We start from the raw sequence: 18,743 nt of genomic DNA, 5'->3' as shown, positions 1-18,743 counted from the left end.
CGCGGCGGCGCCCTCTCCCCTGCTCGGATTTGAAACCGTAGCATTACGCCTTCGCTGCGGAGAAGCGGGTTTCGACGACCCAGGCCTGGGCTGCAAATCATGGTGAAGCGCACAACAAACTCAACGCTATCAGGAGGATTTGAAAGCTCATTAAAAATACAGGTACTGGTCTATAGCAATTTTGAGATGTAAAGATCTGTATGAACATCTCCTAGTTTGCAAGGATTTTCTTCTTCACTTTTCTCATTTCCCCGTTAAGTATCAAGTGATTAATATGGGCGATCAAACAAACACAACCTCATCCTAGTTCGACCCATGTGTACGCTAGTACGCACTCCGTTTCAAAATTTAGATCATTTTGACTTTTCTACATACATAGATTTTGCTATGTATATGGACATAACCCTATATTTAAGTGCATATAGCAAAATTTATATATCTAGGAAAAATGAAAACGGCCTACGTTTTGGAACAGAGTGAGTAGTGACTAATGGAGGTAATATAAGGCACCCAAGGATTCGTTAAATTAATTGAAAGGGAGTACAAGTTATTTTTATGAGAGGTATTTTCTTTAGGTTTGTTTGTCGTAGCTATGGTCATCTCGCAGTTGTTTGTAGTTGGGCCTTTAAGCTGCTGTTTTGTTTGGCCCACTTTTCAAACCAAGCAATTGTTTGGTTTTGGGACCGGTTTGCCATAACTTTGCCAACTCCTTTTCTTCTCGTAATACACTCCCTGTCATTTTACCTCTTATTAATGTATTCTAAAATTCCTTAGGTGACTTGTGTTTTTTTCTAAAATTCTTTAGGTGACTTAATTTTTGGAACGGAGGGAGTATGCGACAAGGGCGAATCAAATGGTTTTGACTAGTTTAGCATGCACAATGTCAGTTTCTCAGGTTAGTAGATACGATTATTGGTTATCTTTTAGGATTGCCTTGAGTCGATCAATCAAAACTTTATTTACATACTATATGACTTTTACGTGCTATATGACTTTTTCCGGCTCCTCGTCTCGTCCTGGTTGTGGGCCCGCACCTCCACCACAGTCACCCCGCCGCCGCGGCCCGCATGCCCATGATGCGGCGGCGGCATGTTCTTCCTTTCCTCTTGCTGATGATCCTCGATCGGGCGGCTGTATGGGATCCAGAATTTCATGATATATAGTGTGGATTTCTCCATATTCCGAGACGGACATGTGGTGATCATACTCGAGTCGAACTCGTCGGGATCAAAATTTGCGTCTACAAAAGCACACCAGCGGGGTCCGGACGATCGATCTCCAAGAACGGGCGGTGTCTCCATCGGTCGATTACGAGATTATTGACATACGTCAGTGTCATGGGCTTCTTCCGGCGCCGGCCAGCTGGTCATCATCGAGTGCGAGGGCGTGGCGTTCACGGTGACGGAGGGCAACGAGGTGGCGGAGGTGGCGAGGGGCGGCGGCGCGCGCGTGCTTGGCTGCGAGAGCTTCCTCGACGCGGCCACCGGCACGCGGCGCCACTTCGTGGACGTGCAGGGGAAGGCCGAGGCCATGCTCTTCCTGGTGTCCGTGGACGAGGACCAGCGCCGCATCGTCGACGTCCGGAGGTTCTCCTAAGCTAGCTAGCTAGGGTTCCCACGAGCTTAGTTTGGCAACGCGACACCATGCATGCATCCTGTGGATCGGACAAACACATGTCATGTCAAATCGAACTTGTATTTCGACAACGGAACACGACGGGGCATTCGTTTTTTTTCCCTCAAACATGAATGATCTGTTGCTGAAAAGTGTCCGAATAATCTCATAATCTAAAACTCAAACCCGGTGAATAGTTAGACTAACAATGGTATAATCGTCGCTCCTGCTACTAGGAGTACATAGTAAACGGCTACGCGAGGTTCACTGCTGGTTCAGTGGGCTGGGGTGACCGGGTGAGCGACGTGGCGCGCGTGCTCCGTCCAGGCGGCGGCGGCGGCGGCCGCCACCAGCCAACTCCGCCCATCGGCGTCGTCGGCCGCGGCGGGGGCATCACGTCGTGGCCGGGCTGCCCGAAGATCGCCAGCCCGGAGCCGCCGCCCCACGGCCCCGCGTCGTCGTCCTCGTCGAGGTCGGAGGTGGACGGGCTGTGGTGGTGGTGGTGGTGCGGCAGGTGCGGCGCCGCCGCCGCCGCCGCTCCGTCGCCGCAGAGGCACCGCGCCACGGCGTGGACGAGCAGCCTCGCCGCGGCGACGGCGGTGAGCACGACTAGCACCGCCAGGAAGTAGTCCAGCGCCGACGGGTGGGCGTCCTGGCACCCGTTGAACCCCAGGCAAAACATCGTGCAGTGCACCAACAAGCTAGCCTCCAACTGATCAGCCACTACTGCTCACTGCTGCAGCATCCAGGGAGCAGAGGCCAGAGGGGGCTCTTGGGTCTTCTTGGCTCGTGTGCAGAGAGGTAGGCTAGGCGTGCAAAAGCACAGGGGCGAGCTGGCTGGCTGGCTGGTGGCGTTTATATTTTGCACAGGGGCGATGTGGATGTGGATGTGGATTCGTTTCTTGGCTTGGAGCCTAGCCTGCGAGAGGATTACAGACTTGTACTGCACTTGTGCCTTCCTTGGAGCTGAGAACGCCATGGCGTTTTCAGACAAGGACTGAGCACTTGCTTTTTTTTCTGAAAACCTTTTGGGATGGGGTCAGCGTAAGCTTGACCTACAAGTGACCCATGAACTGGGGGGGATTCTCTTCAGCTACAAAGTTGTTCATAGTAAAAAGGGAGCATGCATAAAGCATGCAAATTAGCACTCGATCCACAAGACATCTGTCGATGGCAGCACCAGCGGTATTATTGGTAGAGGGGGATTCGGTTGCACACATTGACTCACTGACGCCTGGGCCAATTAGCTGTGGGTCCCACATGTTAGTGACTCCATGCCGTGGTAATGCACGTCACTGGGTCTGAGCCCCACATTCAAACTTAGGTCCCGTTTGGTAGAGCTTCGGCTTCTCATAAAACGGCTTCGGCTTCGGCTTCTTCGGTGGAGTGGCTTTTTTAGTGAAGCTGAAGCCGTTTTGCAAAACGTTTGGTAAAACGGCTTCTCAATGGCAATATATGTAATTTTATGATCACTTAATGCTTGGAGAGAGAGGAGAAGCCGGTGAAGCTACTTTTTTCGGCTTCTCCTCTCTAGTGTAAGCCGTTTTGCGGCTTCTCCTCGACTTTGGTGGTGAAGCCGTTTTGAAATTGACCCTTTGGTAGGGCTTCATCAAAAGCCGGTGGAGAAGCACTTTGAGAAGCCCTACCAAACGGGGCCTTAAATCTATGACCAGACTTGGCAGATTAAGCTACTGGAATCATTTATTTAGGTCCCGTTTGGTAGAGCTTCAGCTTCTCATAAAACGGCTTCGGCTTCGGCTTCTTCGGTGGAGTGGCTTTTTTAGTGAAGCTGAAGCCGTTTTGCAAAACGTTTGGTAAAACGGCTTCTCAATGGCAATATATGTAATTTTATGATCACTTAATGCTTGGAGAGAGAGGAGAAGCCGGTGAAGCCACTTTTTTCGGCTTCTCCTCTCTAGTGTAAGCCGTTTTGCGGCTTCTCCACGGCTTTGGTGGTGAAGCCGTTTTGAAATTGACCCTTTGGTAGGGCTTCATCAAAAGCCGGTGGAGAAGCACTTTGAGAAGCCCTACCAAACGAGGAGGCCTTAATATGGGTCTAGCAAGAAAAAAAAGATGTTCATAGCTGTCAAAATATGAAATTCATGGAAACAATGGTCATAGGCTCATAGCAGGCAAGATAAGATATTCATGGAAGGATTTTTTTTTCTCTAACTTTAAAGGGAAAAAGGGTAGCCATTATACATTATATACAAGAACAGTTCCCCTCACAAAATTTCCACACTACCATCTTGATCCGTTGAACTCTGAATAGCCCCCTTCTACAATCGCAAATACAGACGCGTGCAAGCCTTTGTAGATGGACTAGTTCAGTTTGTGAGCGTTTCCAAATCTCCAGTCATTTGGTCAGGACACAGTGCGTTTGGGCAGGGATGCCACAATCATTTATCTGGTTTCATCATTTGTGGTAAACTTCTATTGGACGGTCGAAACCAGTGACAGCACCCACCAATTTGTCCATAATCAACTCTACCGACCTAAATCCAACCTGGAAAGGCAATCCCCAAATGGTTCAGTGAAATCCCACAAAAGGGGCCAAGAACAGAACTTAGAGTTGGCAACCAATATAGAATACCTTGTCCAGAAGTATCTCCCGAAATTTCTCTGGGTATAAGCAGATGGTGTTGAAGTTCTCTTTGGCAACCTGGAAAAAAAAAGGTAGGGAAAAAAGAGTAAGTTGCAACTGTACTATGCTACAGGGAAATTCAAAGATCAACAAGCATGGAAGAATCAAGCACTTCTATTAAGTTATATCTACAGCTCAGGATTTTAAGCTTATATGGTATGTTCACTCATGCTTAGGATCAGGAGTGCAGCGGATAAGAACACAGACTTGTCAAAACTTAAGCCATTCATAAATATGTTTCTCACTTCTCAGGAAAACTAGCATCACAAATTTGAATACAGTAAAAAGAAAATGGAAAGAGGGACTAGCTGGTCATCAATCTGAATCAAAAGAACCAACCTCCGAAACCAATCTGTTTCTCTTGTATGAAGTCCAAGGTTGAGGCTCCATGATAAAAACTCCACCCTGCAAGACAAAAGAGCCAACAGAGAAAATAAGTAATTTTTCTCTTACCATTGCTGCACAATTTAGAAAACCCAGCAAAGAGAGAGCTATACATACCGGTTTTAGAAGCCTCCAGATCTTCACGAATAAAGTAACTAGGCCTTCATCACCCCAGTTCAGGTGGATCCACTTTGTCACACTTAAACTACATCGGAACAACAAAATAAGCTAATGGCACCAGGAGGATGAACAGTACAAAGAAAAACATAAATTCCTGAGAGATCTCTGCTCGTGATGTCTAACTTACCAAAGTATAGTGTCATATCGTTCTGAACATCCATCCAAACTTTCTACAAAATTTTCACGTCGAAAAGAGACAATTTTAAAAAGGTCATGGTGTTCATTCCCATTTGACAATTCAGATGCCACTTCTCCTGGGGAGCTCTGAGATGGAGAATTTGATGATTCTTGAGCTTTAGCATTTTTTGTAGCCACCTTATCCTGCCGCGTTATCCTTCGTAGATTCCATTTGGCAGTCTCGATCAAACCTAACAGGGCAATATCAAAATCAGTTAAACTGACCTAATATTCAACCGCATAACATGCCACGAGAAATCAAAATATAACAGGAGTTTCTTGTAACATTCAAACCTGAATCAATATCAACTCCAAGAATTCTTCGACATTTGAATTTCATGGCTGCACAAAGCACAATATTAAGAAAACAAAAGTGAGAAACTCTAATGACAATCATCTTGAAATAGAGACCTTTAGCTACAAGAACAACTACACAGCAGCCTATACAAATGATATATCAAAACTTAGCAAGTGAAACTCAGAGTTCAACACCAATATTCAATACATGGAATGAAATATAGCGTGTACAGAAACAGCTGTATACAATAATTGCAGTTGAAAAATGCCACATGAGCAACAAAACAGAACTAAGAATTACCTAAGCCAATCGTTACCAATCCCTGGTTGCATCCAATATCGAGACAATCCTTGTTTTCAAACCACTGCTTGTTGAATGCCTCAAGGCGAGGGTCTTCACCAACATTGCGATCAATCTGTAGAACAATTTGAGATAGAATCTATCAGATGAGAAATGTTAAATCCACCTCCCTCCCTCTTAAGGTTAGGTATGCTATACTGTATGCGCATTGGAAGATCTTATGGAAAGGAAAGCACATCTACTCCGTCCCTGTCCACTAGCCCGGTCAGCAACACGCAGGCCAGTACCAGTGCTTTCATCTCTTGAATCATCTACCTAGGTTCACACTTAGGGGATGCAATGCATGTTTTGCTTTCTCTGGGTCCTCAGGTTGATACCAGCCTCATCCAATTGAACTAATCAAGAGTTCAAGACTTAGCAAGAAAAAGGGATACAAATGAACTAAGTTGGTGACCCAAAACTACCCATCTGGTAAACCAAATCAGTAAAATAACACCAGACCACCCTTACATCTCCCTGCAATTTTTTCTCAATTGCTTGAGAAGCACAACGCTGCAGCCATGAAACTACATGGCCCTAGGGCAAATGCAGCTCAGAAAAACAAGGCTGCAGCCTGGCAGACCTCAGAAGCATTTCGTCAAACAGCTACGGGGCACGCTAAGCAGCATTAACTCTGTTCTGAATTCGAATCTTAAACTATGCCAGTAAAATACGGAAACCCCACGAACACCGCGGCCTCCGGTGAGGCATATCGTCGAGCAGCTGGCGATAACGCGTGAACAGCAACGACCCATGGAAATTTCCGGGGGAAGGCAAGAACAGAGGCGGTTCTGTGCTCACCCGGTAGCCGTAATAGTTCCTGTAGTTGCCGTAGATGAAGACCTCCTTCTTCTTCCGCTTCTGCTCGCCGCCGCCGCGGGATCCTCCCTCTCCCTGCTCGTTGCTCCGCTTCCTGTTGGGCTCTCCCTTCGCCCCCTTCCCCGCGGGTGGCGCGTCCTCCGCCGCCGTCGCGGTGGCCATGCTCCGAGAAGGGGCAGGACGGGATTCTTCGCCGCCGCCCTCCGGATGCGAGAGGTCCGCGAGGGAGGCTTTTCGAGTTGGAACGAGGGGAACGGCGCGACGGCGAGCGGAGCGCGGCGGGGAGAGAGGTGGCGGTGGAAACCCTCGCGGGCTTTTGCGTTTCGGCGCCGGGTTTTAGGGAGGGAGGAAGGAGGAAGAAGAAGGGCGGCGGCGAGGCCGGTGGCGGGCCACTTGGATGATTGGGCTTGGGCCGTGGGATGAGAAAGGAGTGGGCCGATAATAGGGAATGTCGCGCACTACACAACTCATGTTTGGTAATCTGGTATTCTAGTCGAAATCATCAGGATTAGGAGTGGTATACGAAAGCACCTTTGTTTTACCTTCGGATTGTGGATTTTCTAGTTGTAAAAAAAAACATGACCGGAGGGGGAACTGCCCCCGACCGTTTTTCATTAAGAGGAAGTGACTTCGATTCCTGGAAAACCTCCACGAACTCTGACTACCTTAGCGAGGGGGATTTTTATAGTGTAGCACCCAGAGTTCGAGCTTTGGGTGGGTGGCACCTCTACTGGATGTCCTACCACTGAGCTACAAGCTCATCTGCTAGTTGTAAAAGCTAAAGTTAAAGCTAAAGCAAATTGGATGATTTTTAAAAAAGAATCGAATGTTATCGTAGTCCACAAGTTGTATATGTAACCCGCGTGCTTACATGTTTTAAGAGTCCAAAAACTTTTAACCACTCTGTAATCTACAGAACTAGCTCAGCCCAGAGCTAAAATAAACTGACATAGTTATTTACAAATATACCAAATACAAGAACTTTTGGACGCCCTCTCTAGTCTTTACTATTTTCCAAACACGCGCCAAGCACCGGAGGCTTTTGCCTTGCCAGTGAAGCCCCTAGCTACCGCGTGCGTGCAATGGCACAATGCATAGCGTCACGCAGTCCAGCCCTGCTCCTACTCGACAGACAGCCAAAACACAACCCAACCAAACCTCGGACGCGCCGGCGCGCCCGTGAATGACGCACGCACGAGACACGGCCGCGAGGCGCGCGGCGAGCCGAGCAAGGCGTGGACGCCTCTGACCCGTCGTTGGCGCGCGGCAACACAGGCACAGCCCAGCGCGCCCCCCCGCGCACGCGCCGAGGCGAAGGGGAGCAGCGCCCGGCCGGCCGTCGAGGCGTCTCGTCGCCGCCGCGCTCCGATGGGGGGCTGCTACTCCGCCTACGCCTGCTCGCGCAAGCTCCGCAGCCGCATCTCCTTCGTGCTCCCCGTCACCGAGCGCGACCGCGACGACCGCTCCAGCAGCGACGGCGCCAGCACCGCCTCCCCGTCCCCGTCCCCGTCCCCGCGCAAGGACGCCGACGCCGCGCCCGCCGTGGTGCGGACCACCGCCGCCGAGTTCGCGCGCCGGTACGCGCTGGGCCGGGAGCTGGGCCGCGGCGAGTTCGGGGTGACGCGCCGCTGCCGCGACGCCGCCACGGGGGAGGCGCTCGCGTGCAAGACCATCCGGAGGCCCCGCCGCCCCCGCGGCGGCGGCGGCCGCCTCGGTGGCCCGGCCGCAGCCCCCGCCGCGGGGAATCCCGGCGCGTCGCCGGGGCAGGACAGGGCGGCGGCCGCGGCGGCGGCGCACGCGGCGGACGTGCAGCGGGAGGTGGCCATCATGCGCCGAATGTCGGCCCGCGGCGGCGCCGCCGTGGTGCGGCTCCGCGAGGCCTGCTGCGAGGACGGCGGCGGCGCCGTGCACCTCGTCATGGACCTCTGCGAGGGCGGCGAGCTCTTCGACCGCATCGTCGCCCGCGGCCACTATTCGGAGCGCGCCGCGGCACACATCTTCCGCACCATCGTCGGCGTCGTCCAGCTCTGCCACTCCAACGGCGTGATCCACCGGGACCTCAAGCCCGAGAACTTCCTCTTCGCCAACAAGTCCGAGGACTCCCCGCTCAAGGTCATCGACTTCGGCCTCTCCGTCTTCTTCAACCCCGGTATGTCATCTTTCTTCACCAACAAAACAGTCTCCTCTATTCCGTCGCGAATTGTGATCGAGCGATGATCATCGCCATGATCTGCAACTGCCTGCAGGCGATCGGTTCACGGAGGTGGTGGGGAGCGCCTACTACATGGCCCCCGAGGTGCTGAAGCGCAACTACGGGCCGGAGGTGGACGTGTGGAGCGCCGGCGTCATCCTCTACATCATCCTCTGCGGCGTGCCGCCCTTCTGGGGCGACAACGACGAGAAGATCGCGCAGGCGATACTCCGCGGCGGCATCGACTTCAACCGCGAGCCGTGGCCTCGCGTCTCCGCCGCCGCCAAGGACCTCGTCCGCCGCATGCTCGACGCCGACCCCTCCACCCGCCCCACGGCGCGGCAGGTCCTGGAGCACCCGTGGCTCAAGAACGCCGACGCGGCGCCCAACGTGTCCCTCGGCGACGCCGTGCGCGCCCGGCTGCAGCAGTTCTCCGCCATGAACAAGTTCAAGAAGAAGGCGCTGGGCGTGGTGGCACGGAGCCTCCCCGTGGAGGAGCTGGACAAGTACGTGCAGATGTTCCGGCTCATGGACAAGGACCACAACGGGAACCTGTCGCTGGAGGAGCTCATGGAGGGGCTCCACATCAACGGCCAGCCGGTGCCGGAGCCGGAGATCCGGATGCTCCTCGAGGCGGCGGACACGGATGGCAACGGCACGCTGGACTGCGACGAGTTCGTCACCGTCTCGCTGCACCTCAAGAAGAAGGCCAGCGACGAGTACCTGGCGTCGGCGTTCAGGTACTTCGACAAGGACGGCAGCGGCTTCATCGAGCTGGAAGAGCTCAGGGAGGAGCTGGGGCCCAACGAGCAGGTCATCCTCGACATCATCCGGGACGTCGACACCGACCAGGACGGCCGCATCAGCTACCAGGAGTTCGAGCTCATGATGAAAGCCGGGACGGACTGGAGGAACGGGTCGAGACAGTACTCAAGGGCAAACTTCAGCAGCCTCAGCCGGAAGCTCTTCGAGGACATGCCGTGAGACCAAACCAGTTGGAGGCCGGCATCGAGGGGGCAGCCACGATCAAGAAAGGAATCTTCACCGCTTCTCGGATTCCATTTGCCTGAAACGAATAGAAGAAGACTGATGTGGAGTTACTGGTGATGAACACGTGTACTGTTTGATTTGATGCTCATCTGACAGAAAAATCATTTCTCATTTACAGATTCAAAACTTACCTGCAAAAGAAGAGACGCACAGAGGCGGCAGAGCAACAGGAAGAAATCTGAATTTGGAATTTTAAGAAGAGCTGTGAATAAATTACAAACTGAAACCCACCAAAAGGCTTGAATAACTGACCCTTTCTTTCGTACCTCATGCTTGTGTCTGTCTGCTAGCGAAACAAACATTTTACACCCAACGTCCAACGAACAAACATGTTCATAGAATACCAACAACTAACTACAGTATAGGTGCTGCAAGCAACCGTTTCATACATTTTAACCCCAGCCAACACATTGTTGAAATGTCTGTTAAAGTGGAAGTGAGCATACCATCGAGGCGACAGTTTTTGCAACACACAGTGAACATGATGTTTGGACGCGGTAATATGCACCAGCCATCCAGGTAAGTAACAAGAGTGCAGTAATATTTTGGGGGAATAAATAGAGCTACCTCCCAGTTTTTTTTCACAGGTCCTCCCAGTTTTGTTTCACAGGTCAGTCAGACAGTCAGGGAAAACCCAACACATAAAACACAGATCACCACCTCACAACTAATATTTACAAGGAACAACAGACACAGGCTAGCAAACCAAATGAACCCACACGCGCATTTTTCAGCTTCCATTCCATTTGCAACTGAGACCCTTCGTTGACTCTATACACCAGTGCAGCAGCTGGAAGCTCATCTTTTCAGCATCCAGCGCAGGATGGAAAGCGCGCCCCTCTTCTCATGAGCTTTGAGCTTTTCTTGGGGTGCCTCCCCCTTGAGCTATTCTCAAGTCTGGTACCTACTTTTTTCGCAGATACTGCACACATCCACTGAAGGAGGATTAAGATATGTGCAGCGCTCACAGGGCCAGCCATCATCAGTGTGGTCCGATGATGGTTTAGCATGCTTCTTCTTGGATTTAGTTCCTCCTTTCTTGGAACTGGTTGCAGTGCTGGATGTAGCAGCTGCCTGGCCAGTAGCGTGGACATCCTCCAACCCAGCTTCCAAAGCTTGAACAAGGTTCTCAAAGTAATTCCGAGTAACACTGCAGTGAAATTTAGCATAGTCATCAAAACCGTAATCAGAGCTCAGCACAAGACAAAATAGGACAGGACAACGATGGGAGGATGACATCCTTCTATGAGCAGGGGCTTCAAAAGTGTTTCTATGCTATTGGAAAAACACAGGTGCAGGGCAAAAGATGAATGGTAAAACAAAACCTAGCAGAACCCAAACATCAAGCATGGAAAGGTATAACTGAAATTATGGAGTAAACAGTACTGCAACACAGAGATCAAAAGTATGGCAAATGTCCTACCTTGTGAGCCCAGCAAGCTTCACGCGGAAATCACCAAATTCCGCCACTGAAGGTGCTGTAGTTTCGTTGCTATCAGGTTTCAAAGAAGGCAAAAATGCTAGCAAGTCTTTCTCAGCACACTGATGTAGACGTTCCAAACCAGACTCAGCTTCACCTGTAAAGAAATAGAATTCGCTGTTGTTCCAAAAGTTTCCGCAAGCTATATAAACCCCATTAAGAATGTTGACATGCGATAGAAATAACAACCTTGCAGGTACTCGAAAAATTCACTCTTGACCTTATCATCTAGATAATAGCCATAAGCATATGTCCATTTCAAGACCCGCCTGCATTCTATAATCTGCCATACAAGTAGTGAAAGCATCAGATGTAGGAATATTTGTAAAGTACAAAATTTACTGAAACCATAATATAAAGCTATGATAGCAGACCTGTGACCAAGCTTCAACTATAAACTTCAGTTGGGTCTCTGGTATCCCAAAAATGTCAGTTAACTTTGCAAGCTGTGACACAGGAAGAGTGAAAAGCATACGGTTAGTCTATAATGGAAGGAAATTAAGACCAAGACTGCAATATAGCTAGCATAGCGCAGAAGAATATTAGAAACCACCCAATGCAAGCAGATAAACTTCCACATGGCACACTTTGAGAGCCCTTAAAGACATAACATTAGATATTTTCTTACTTGTTCCTTTTCCGCTTTATGCAGATCCGCTTGGGCCTTCTGCCTTGACTGTCAATACAGGCAAAACATCAGAACAGAGAATAAAATTGACAGTTTCAAATATACATTATGAAATACGAAAGCATCTGAATACTCAGCATAAACAAGCACCAGGGACCAAGAACTATGAAAATCAGGCATAAAAATAAGTCTTTTGACTGCCTTAGCCTTTTGGAAGCTAAGAATTAGTGAGATAATATATGCATACACATCAAAAGGTGAGCAATTATTTTGACATACAATAGTCATGAAACTGAACCTCAAACATACTCATGGACCTCAAAACAATGCTAGACCTGGATGGTATACAGTTGCATAAAATTATTTTGCTTAAAATAGACAATATTCTTCTTAGCATAGTCAACACAACATTGCTAAATAGTAGTCCTCTAAGAACCATCATAGAGTAATAGCACAACCAGGCAAGTGATAAGGTTGAAAACATTACAGCATGATCACGAATGAAATATATTTTTGACAGAAACCAATGGACATCAAACTTAGGTCTTTCGAACATACTGTCTGATTGGATGCCCAGCGCTCATAGTAATGCATATATCTCTCAAGAGAGTTTTTAGCTCTTTCCCTCCTTGCCTCAGTCTCATCATACTGCAACATAAGTAACTAAATTCAGAACAAAATATCCTTGGAAAAGAACAGAACAGTGCCTTCAGCACCACAGAAAATTACAACAGCATCCCACATAAGACGAGCTGCAAATTCTCCTACAATCAAACTGAAGCACTAACCCCACTACAGCAGCAGTTGCAGAAATAATACTATCATTATACTAGAACTTCATAAAAAATTGCGTAAGATGCATGATAAAAGAAAAGACATACAACTCCCTCTTTCTTCGCCGATTCATAACGATTGCAGGCATAAAAGCCACCAGTTCTCTCTCCATGATCTGACCATGCACCCAGACATAACCTAAAATGTTCAATGAAACTCGGACATAAGAATCTTTTGGCATGTGTACTGTAAATCCTTCAAGTAGTGGGAGTGAACAATACCAGCAGAACTCGAATTTGCAAGGAGGGGTGCAAGTCATATGCATACATCCCTGGTTTTTCTCTATTGGCCGTTTGCATTTTGGACAGGGCTTAGAATTAGCCAGTATCCTGAAAAGATCGAACATAGCATGATAAACCTTTTCATGCAACTTGTAGTACCATAAGGAACACAATTAACAGCTAAGCATGATATTAACACACTATCTGAATGGCATGTAAACATTATTGATATATGTTGGCATTGCCAGGTTTCTGTTAAACAAAGCCTTGTCTGCTTGTGCCTAATATATTTTTTCTTCAGAAATGCAAGACAAATAGATGAATATTGAATCAATCCCAAGTATTCAGAACCCACTTCAAAGCAAACAAGCGAGATGTAACACCAAAGCATTTTAATCCCAAGCAAGTTGGGGTAGGCTAGGGATGAAACAGAAGAGGCTATCCTCAAATTGTGTTAAAATTGCTAGGATATTTTCCTCACAGAAATGCTTCCCCACCCACTTCCAAGTCACCTTAAATCACTCAGAAAGATGGTGTCTACTGTGATCCCAGTATATAACCAAACTTAAGCACAAATTTATTCGCCATCTCACTTTGGTCAGTAGTCATGGCGAATAGTTCCATGATTGTGATATTTAAACTGTACAATAAATTGCTAAAAGGTTGGTAATTGAAATAGGACATCAAGCTCCAACCACAAAAAGGAACTACTTAGCATTGTGCTCAGTCTGAACTGAAACATGAATGTTACAAAACAATAATTAGAAGGTCCAAAACTCTGTATTGAGTTTGTAACAAACCAGTTCATGTTCTCAGATTCTGCACTGTTCTTCAGTATCCACTTAGAAACAGTCTCACAGTTCACTGGTCGATGAGCTTCCTCGGTGCACTGCAAACGGTAATGAATATTGATAAAGCCTTACATATTAGATCACTTGGCCTCATGAAAACAAAAGCATCAAGTCATTAGGTGAATGGAACCAGCATACATTCCAACAAAAGTTGAACTTGCAATTGCATGAGACATCGTAGTTCTCATCACCAAGAAACTCCACTGCACAAGTACAATCAGGAGCTGGACACCATTTAGTCTGCATCAAACGATAAAGGTTTAATAAAAGAGCTTACAAAAAAAGAACAATATAAGCAAAAACAAGGCCAAGAGAACCATGCAGTTAGAAGAACCAGTCAGCTTGTTCAAATTAATTACCTTCTTGCTACCTTCAACGTATGTACGTAAGAGAAATCGTGCATATTTCTCTTTATCTTCCTCTTTGGCTAATTTATTAATCATCCTTTGAAGAACCATAGCACCACATGATGGATCAGGACACCGCAACGACAAACATCCTGGACCACCACTTATTGCAGCGCTAATATAGCCTACAAAATTTGACTTGAGCCATCAGAAATTTCCCTTAGGATGAAGGCGGGAATTGCATGGGAGGAAAAATAGGAAGTAACATGATGGACTAATAAACAAAACTAGAGATGCTCTTGTTGACTATCATTGCCTTCTATCATACCCTACAGTTATTCTCAGTAATCTAATCAGTGCCAAAGGATCACAAACCAGAATTTCCCCTTAGGATTTAAGAGAAAATTGCATTGGAGGAAAAATGGGAAGTAATATGACGAACTAATAAATAAAACTAGACACGCTCTTTTTGACTAATATTGCCTTCTATCTTATGCATAATACTCTACAGTTATTCTCAGTAGTCTACTCAGCACCAAGGGAGGGAGGGAGGAGAGAGACCTTCCCAACATTCATGGCAATAGAAATGAGCACAACCAGCAGAGCTCATCATATCAGAAGAATACCCTTCAAAACATATTCCACAAGTTAACTGCAACCAAGAGACATGTTAGAGATTAAGAAATAATGAACATATTGACTTGAAGAAAAAGGCATAAACAATACGAATAAATAAAGCTTGCCTTCCTCGAGCGAGGACGGTCATTTCCATTCAAAAGTAAGCCAACGGTATGGCGGACTTTTTCTTCATCTGCAAACCACTCATCACTCAACTTGCTGATGTTCCTGCATAGTGAATACAGGACGCAGATGTATGACATTAGTTCCACTTCAACAACATCTGGCAATAAAATGTCATTGCATTGCTTCTAACCCTGATTTCATTTTTATCATAGCCCCATGTGCATTGGTTTTTGTGAAGCCCAGGAGCCACAAAAAGGGGAAACTAGTAGGCTCGAATTTGCAAGACAGCAGTTTTAAATTTTGATGTCTCATGTACAGATGCAAGTCTATGGCAAAACAGAAAATCAACGCCATAATTAGCATATGGTACATCTTATGCCTATTCCCGAGAGTATTTTGAGGGAATATTTACAGGTCCTATCTTATGCTTCATAGAGGCATTTTCAACACTAAAAAGTGGGGCCTGCCAGATTCCTGGGAAGTGGTTAAAAATAAGAAACGGCCAATACAACTGCTGTATGATACTCTGTGTTTAAAGAGATAATAGACATAAGAGTACCATCTGATTTGAGTAGCTTGCTTATTAGAACACAGTATAATGTGGATAAATGCCATTACAAAAGTTGTCAAGAGTTTGCTGACTAAGGAAATGAAAAGAGTTTTCTGGCTAAGGAAATGAAAATTGATGGAGCACTGACATAGCAAACTTACCATTTATAGTGATGAAGGAGAACACATGCCTCTTCCCTTGCAATTGATAACACGGAAGATACCTTGCTTATGTCTTCCTCTTGACGTTCAGATATATCTTCTTCTCTTAAAACCGCGAATGTCTGTTCAGAGCAAACACAATCCCCATTTAGTGAAACTCAAGGGTATCCCATGAAACAAGATTATGCGCAGAAGAGTGAAGCAACAGAAACAGAGATGAGCCCAAGCGTGATTGTGATACACTGGTACCGAGGCACCTACTAAAGCCTATGGCAGCACATCACTCATCTGGAAGTATGGTAACAGTAAGCAAACTACCTGGCCACTGGCACCTACTAAAGCCTAGAGAGCCGGCGCATCACCCATCTAGGAGCATGGTGACAGTTAGCAACCAATCTGGCTGCTGCTTTAAGCTCAATTTCAACACACACAAATAGATATTCGCCGTGCTTACAGAGAAGGCATCAATCTATCGGCCACAGCACTGATATAAACATCAATTAGATGTCGAATTTCTAACACTCTACTCTTATGATGAATCGATCTAACTAGCTACCACTCAGCAACTTCAGTATCAGAAGAGATCACCAAAGGCCTCAGCTCAATCACCTACGGAACAACTAAAAAAACCCCCGAGCATTCCACACGAGCACGCCAGTTTCTCAACTTATCCAAACGCATCCGACCTCGAACCCCAAGGAATCCGGCGAAACCGGACCACCCCTAAGCACCGCGCCGCTCTATCCGTATCCGTCCCACCCGAACATCGCCTCGCCTCACCTGCTCGCGCCTGGACACCACGACGTCGCTCCCCTCGGCCTCGAGGCCCTCGTCGTAGTCCGCGCCCACCAGCTCCCCGTCGCTATCACCGCCGCCGCCGTCGTCCTCGTCGTCGCCCACGTCGCTGTAGCAGTAGTCGTAGTAGTCCTCGTCGTCCATCACCTCCTCGTCGCTGGCGGCGTTCATCTCGACGTCGGAGTCCATCGCGCCCGGCGATCGGGGGGTCCGGCGGAGGGGGGACGGGGTGGGGGGAAGCTAGGGTTCCGGCGAGGCGGGGCGGGTCGGGGTAGGGGGGAGGGGGGATTGTGGTGGGCGGAGATCGGCGGAGTTGCGTGCCCGAGTCGGCACCGTAATGGTGGGGTGCGTTTCTTAATGGCGTTTCCTTTTGGGTTTTCTATGTGCCGCGGGGAGGGGTGGTTTGGGAAAGTGATTGTGGCTAACACTCGGGTTAAGGCCAAGCTAGAGGTAAAGATGTTGGCTCTTCGTTCTCTTCACGTGTGACGAGTTCGCATTAGCTCCATTTATGCCTTTGTGATTGTGAAACCCAAGCGCTAAAGTATAAACAAAAGAGATTTTTTTCCGGCTAAAAAAAACTCTTGTCAGTCGATTGAAAGTTCTACTGGAAATTAAATGGTGAAAATAATCTGGGGTTAAGGTGGGGGGATTTGGAATTGGAGGTTACCTGTGACCTGCTGATCCGGAGAGAGTTACGGGAGGCTCGCCGGCCGGTGGTGGATGCGGGAGACACGACGGAGGAGCTAGGCAGTGGAGGCGGCGGGGTGTGTGTCACCAAGAGGTTAGTGTGGCGCAGCAATGGACACGGGGGAGTGGTGTTAGGCTATCCGTGTGGCGACTCGCGAGAAAAACGAAGACGGCAGCGGAATGGCGGAGGAAGAAGAAGAAGAAGAAGAAGATAAGGAGAAGGATGTTGATCTGGATCGTTATATGTAGATCCAACGGTTATCAACGGTGGCTGATAAAAAAATTAAATCTCAGTCATTTGATGAGGAGATGCACCCAAAAGAGATTTTTAAATGAAATGTGAGGAACACGCGTGGAATTATAAAGGAAAGGAGATGCCTATTTGGACCTGAATTGCCTTAAATGTCAAATTTCAAATATTTAGGTTTCAAAGAATAGGTGCATACACCATCACAAATGGCTACATACGACATGTCCCACCGTTCTTCGTTCTCTTCACGTTTGACTTGTCTGGTTCGCATTAAACTCCGGTTATACTTTTATGAAACCCAAGCGCTAAAGTATAAAAAAAAGAGAGAATTACTCGCTCGATTGAAATTTTGCTTATCCATCAGTTACCAGATTCTACTAAAAATTGAATGGTGAAGAGAATCCAAGATTAAGGTCCAGGGAATTTAGGATTAGAGGTTACCTTTGGCCTGCGAACCTGAGAGAGTTCTGGGAGGCTCACTGGCTAGCCGTGGAGGCGGGAGAGACGACGGAGGAGCTCTGATGGCTAGTGGTGGATGCAGGATGTAGGGTTAGGAGGGGCTCATCTCTCTTCCTCCTCCTCCATCTCCCTTTCTTCCTCTTCATCTCCCTATTTTTCCTCCCTTCGTCTCCCCTTAATCTCCACTGACACATTGGTTGTAGAGTAGGGGAGGGTCCTAGATCTGCCCCTGCCGGCTACGAGGGTGCCGTCGGAGCCAGGCGGTGGAGACGGCGCGGACGTGTGTCACCGAGGCGTTAGTGTGGGGCGGCGGCGGAGGCGACAAGGTGGCTGGAGCCGGGTTGGAGGCAGCGGATGCGGGAGAGTGGTGTCAGGCTATCTGCGTGGCAGCTCGCGAGAAAAATGAAGACGGCGGCGGATTAGCAGAGGAAGAAGAGTAAAAAGATAAGGAGAAGGGTGCTGATCTGGATTGTTAGGTGTAGATCCAATGGTTATCAACGGTGGCTGGTAGAAAACCTAAATCTCAGTCGTTTGACAAGGAGATACAACAAAAAAGATTTTATTAAATGAAATATCAGGAACACGTGTGGAATTATAAAGGAAATTAAAGGAGATGCCTATTTGGACCCCAAATTGCCTTATTTGATGTCATATTTCAAATATTTAGGTTTCAATGAATAGGTGCACACAAATGGTTACATATGACATGTCCCACCCCTTGATGAAAAAGCCCTCTTTTTTCCAAGTTGTGTATTGCCACTTAGAGATAAAAGACCCATGTGATGAAAAAGCCCTCTTGTGTTTCCAGGTTGTGTATTGCCACTTAGAGATTGTTACAATTTACGAGTAGAAATAAATTAGAAAAACGGAGACACAAGAGTTTATCCTTGACCATGAAGAAAAATACTTCAAATACCACTTTGATATTTATTTATTAACTTGGTGGTATATGTGAAACCCATGTGTAGGATAGTATTCAGAAGTAGGACAAAAGTTTATGAAAAGTTGTGTCTAAAGGTCAACAAAAAATACATTAAAGT

At 47.7% G+C, this 18,743-nt stretch overlaps 3 protein-coding genes across 3 annotated transcripts; 1 reads left to right on the top strand and 2 right to left on the bottom strand.

Moving 5' to 3' along the window:
- Positions 1-3,759: 3,759 nt before the first annotated feature.
- Positions 3,760-6,805, bottom strand: LOC117860602 (probable RNA methyltransferase At5g51130). Its single transcript, XM_034743932.2, has 8 exons — positions 6,438-6,805; positions 5,598-5,712; positions 5,294-5,341; positions 4,950-5,190; positions 4,760-4,847; positions 4,598-4,663; positions 4,208-4,276; positions 3,760-4,120 (listed from the first exon to the last, which is right to left on the bottom strand). Exons 1-8 carry the CDS (start codon positions 6,615-6,617, stop codon positions 4,031-4,033), a joined length of 897 nt encoding a protein of 298 aa, XP_034599823.1. The 5' UTR covers positions 6,618-6,805; the 3' UTR covers positions 3,760-4,030.
- Positions 6,806-7,597: 792 nt separating this feature from the next.
- On the top strand, positions 7,598-9,990 carry LOC117860600 (calcium-dependent protein kinase 21). The gene is made up of 2 exons (XM_034743931.2): positions 7,598-8,604; positions 8,702-9,990. The coding sequence occupies exons 1-2, from the start codon at positions 7,824-7,826 to the stop codon at positions 9,628-9,630; spliced, it is 1,710 nt and encodes a 569-aa protein (XP_034599822.1). The 5' UTR covers positions 7,598-7,823; the 3' UTR covers positions 9,631-9,990.
- A 226-nt stretch (positions 9,991-10,216) lies between these two features.
- Positions 10,217-16,574, bottom strand: LOC117860599 (probable E3 ubiquitin-protein ligase ARI8). Its single transcript, XM_072294361.1, has 15 exons — positions 16,293-16,574; positions 15,513-15,634; positions 14,796-14,903; positions 14,619-14,704; positions 14,070-14,242; positions 13,849-13,950; positions 13,660-13,748; positions 12,860-12,967; positions 12,686-12,776; positions 12,363-12,452; positions 11,805-11,852; positions 11,551-11,622; positions 11,366-11,459; positions 11,120-11,273; positions 10,217-10,846 (listed from the first exon to the last, which is right to left on the bottom strand). Exons 1-15 carry the CDS (start codon positions 16,494-16,496, stop codon positions 10,588-10,590), a joined length of 1,800 nt encoding a protein of 599 aa, XP_072150462.1. The 5' UTR covers positions 16,497-16,574; the 3' UTR covers positions 10,217-10,587.
- Positions 16,575-18,743: the final 2,169 nt, after the last annotated feature.

The sequence above is a fragment of the Setaria viridis genome, chromosome 6 (genome assembly GCF_005286985.2).
Source record: "Setaria viridis chromosome 6, Setaria_viridis_v4.0, whole genome shotgun sequence".
Lineage (NCBI taxonomy): Eukaryota > Viridiplantae > Streptophyta > Magnoliopsida > Poales > Poaceae > Setaria > Setaria viridis.
This window is presented reverse-complemented; position numbering and strand designations above follow the sequence as displayed.

Bases quoted from the DNA above. Each gene is read 5' to 3' on its own strand.
- LOC117860602 (XM_034743932.2), bottom strand. From the start codon at position 6,617: ATGGCCACCGCGACGGCGGCGGAGGACGCGCCACCCGCGGGGAAGGGG. The intron at 4,848-4,949 runs GTAAGTTAGACA...GTTCCGATGTAG, and splicing joins CGATATGACACTATACTTTG to TTTAAGTGTGACAAAGTGGA. The intron at 4,664-4,759 runs GTATGTATAGCT...TTTGTCTTGCAG, and splicing joins TCTGGAGGCTTCTAAAACCG to GGTGGAGTTTTTATCATGGA.
- LOC117860600 (XM_034743931.2), top strand. From the start codon at position 7,824: ATGGGGGGCTGCTACTCCGCCTACGCCTGCTCGCGCAAGCTCCGCAGC. The intron at 8,605-8,701 runs GTATGTCATCTT...AACTGCCTGCAG, and splicing joins CTCCGTCTTCTTCAACCCCG to GCGATCGGTTCACGGAGGTG.
- LOC117860599 (XM_072294361.1), bottom strand. From the start codon at position 16,496: ATGGACTCCGACGTCGAGATGAACGCCGCCAGCGACGAGGAGGTGATG. The intron at 15,635-16,292 runs GTGAGGCGAGGC...TGCTCTGAACAG, and splicing joins TGGTGTCCAGGCGCGAGCAG to ACATTCGCGGTTTTAAGAGA. The intron at 13,951-14,069 runs GTAATTAATTTG...CGTTTGATGCAG, and splicing joins ACGTTGAAGGTAGCAAGAAG to ACTAAATGGTGTCCAGCTCC.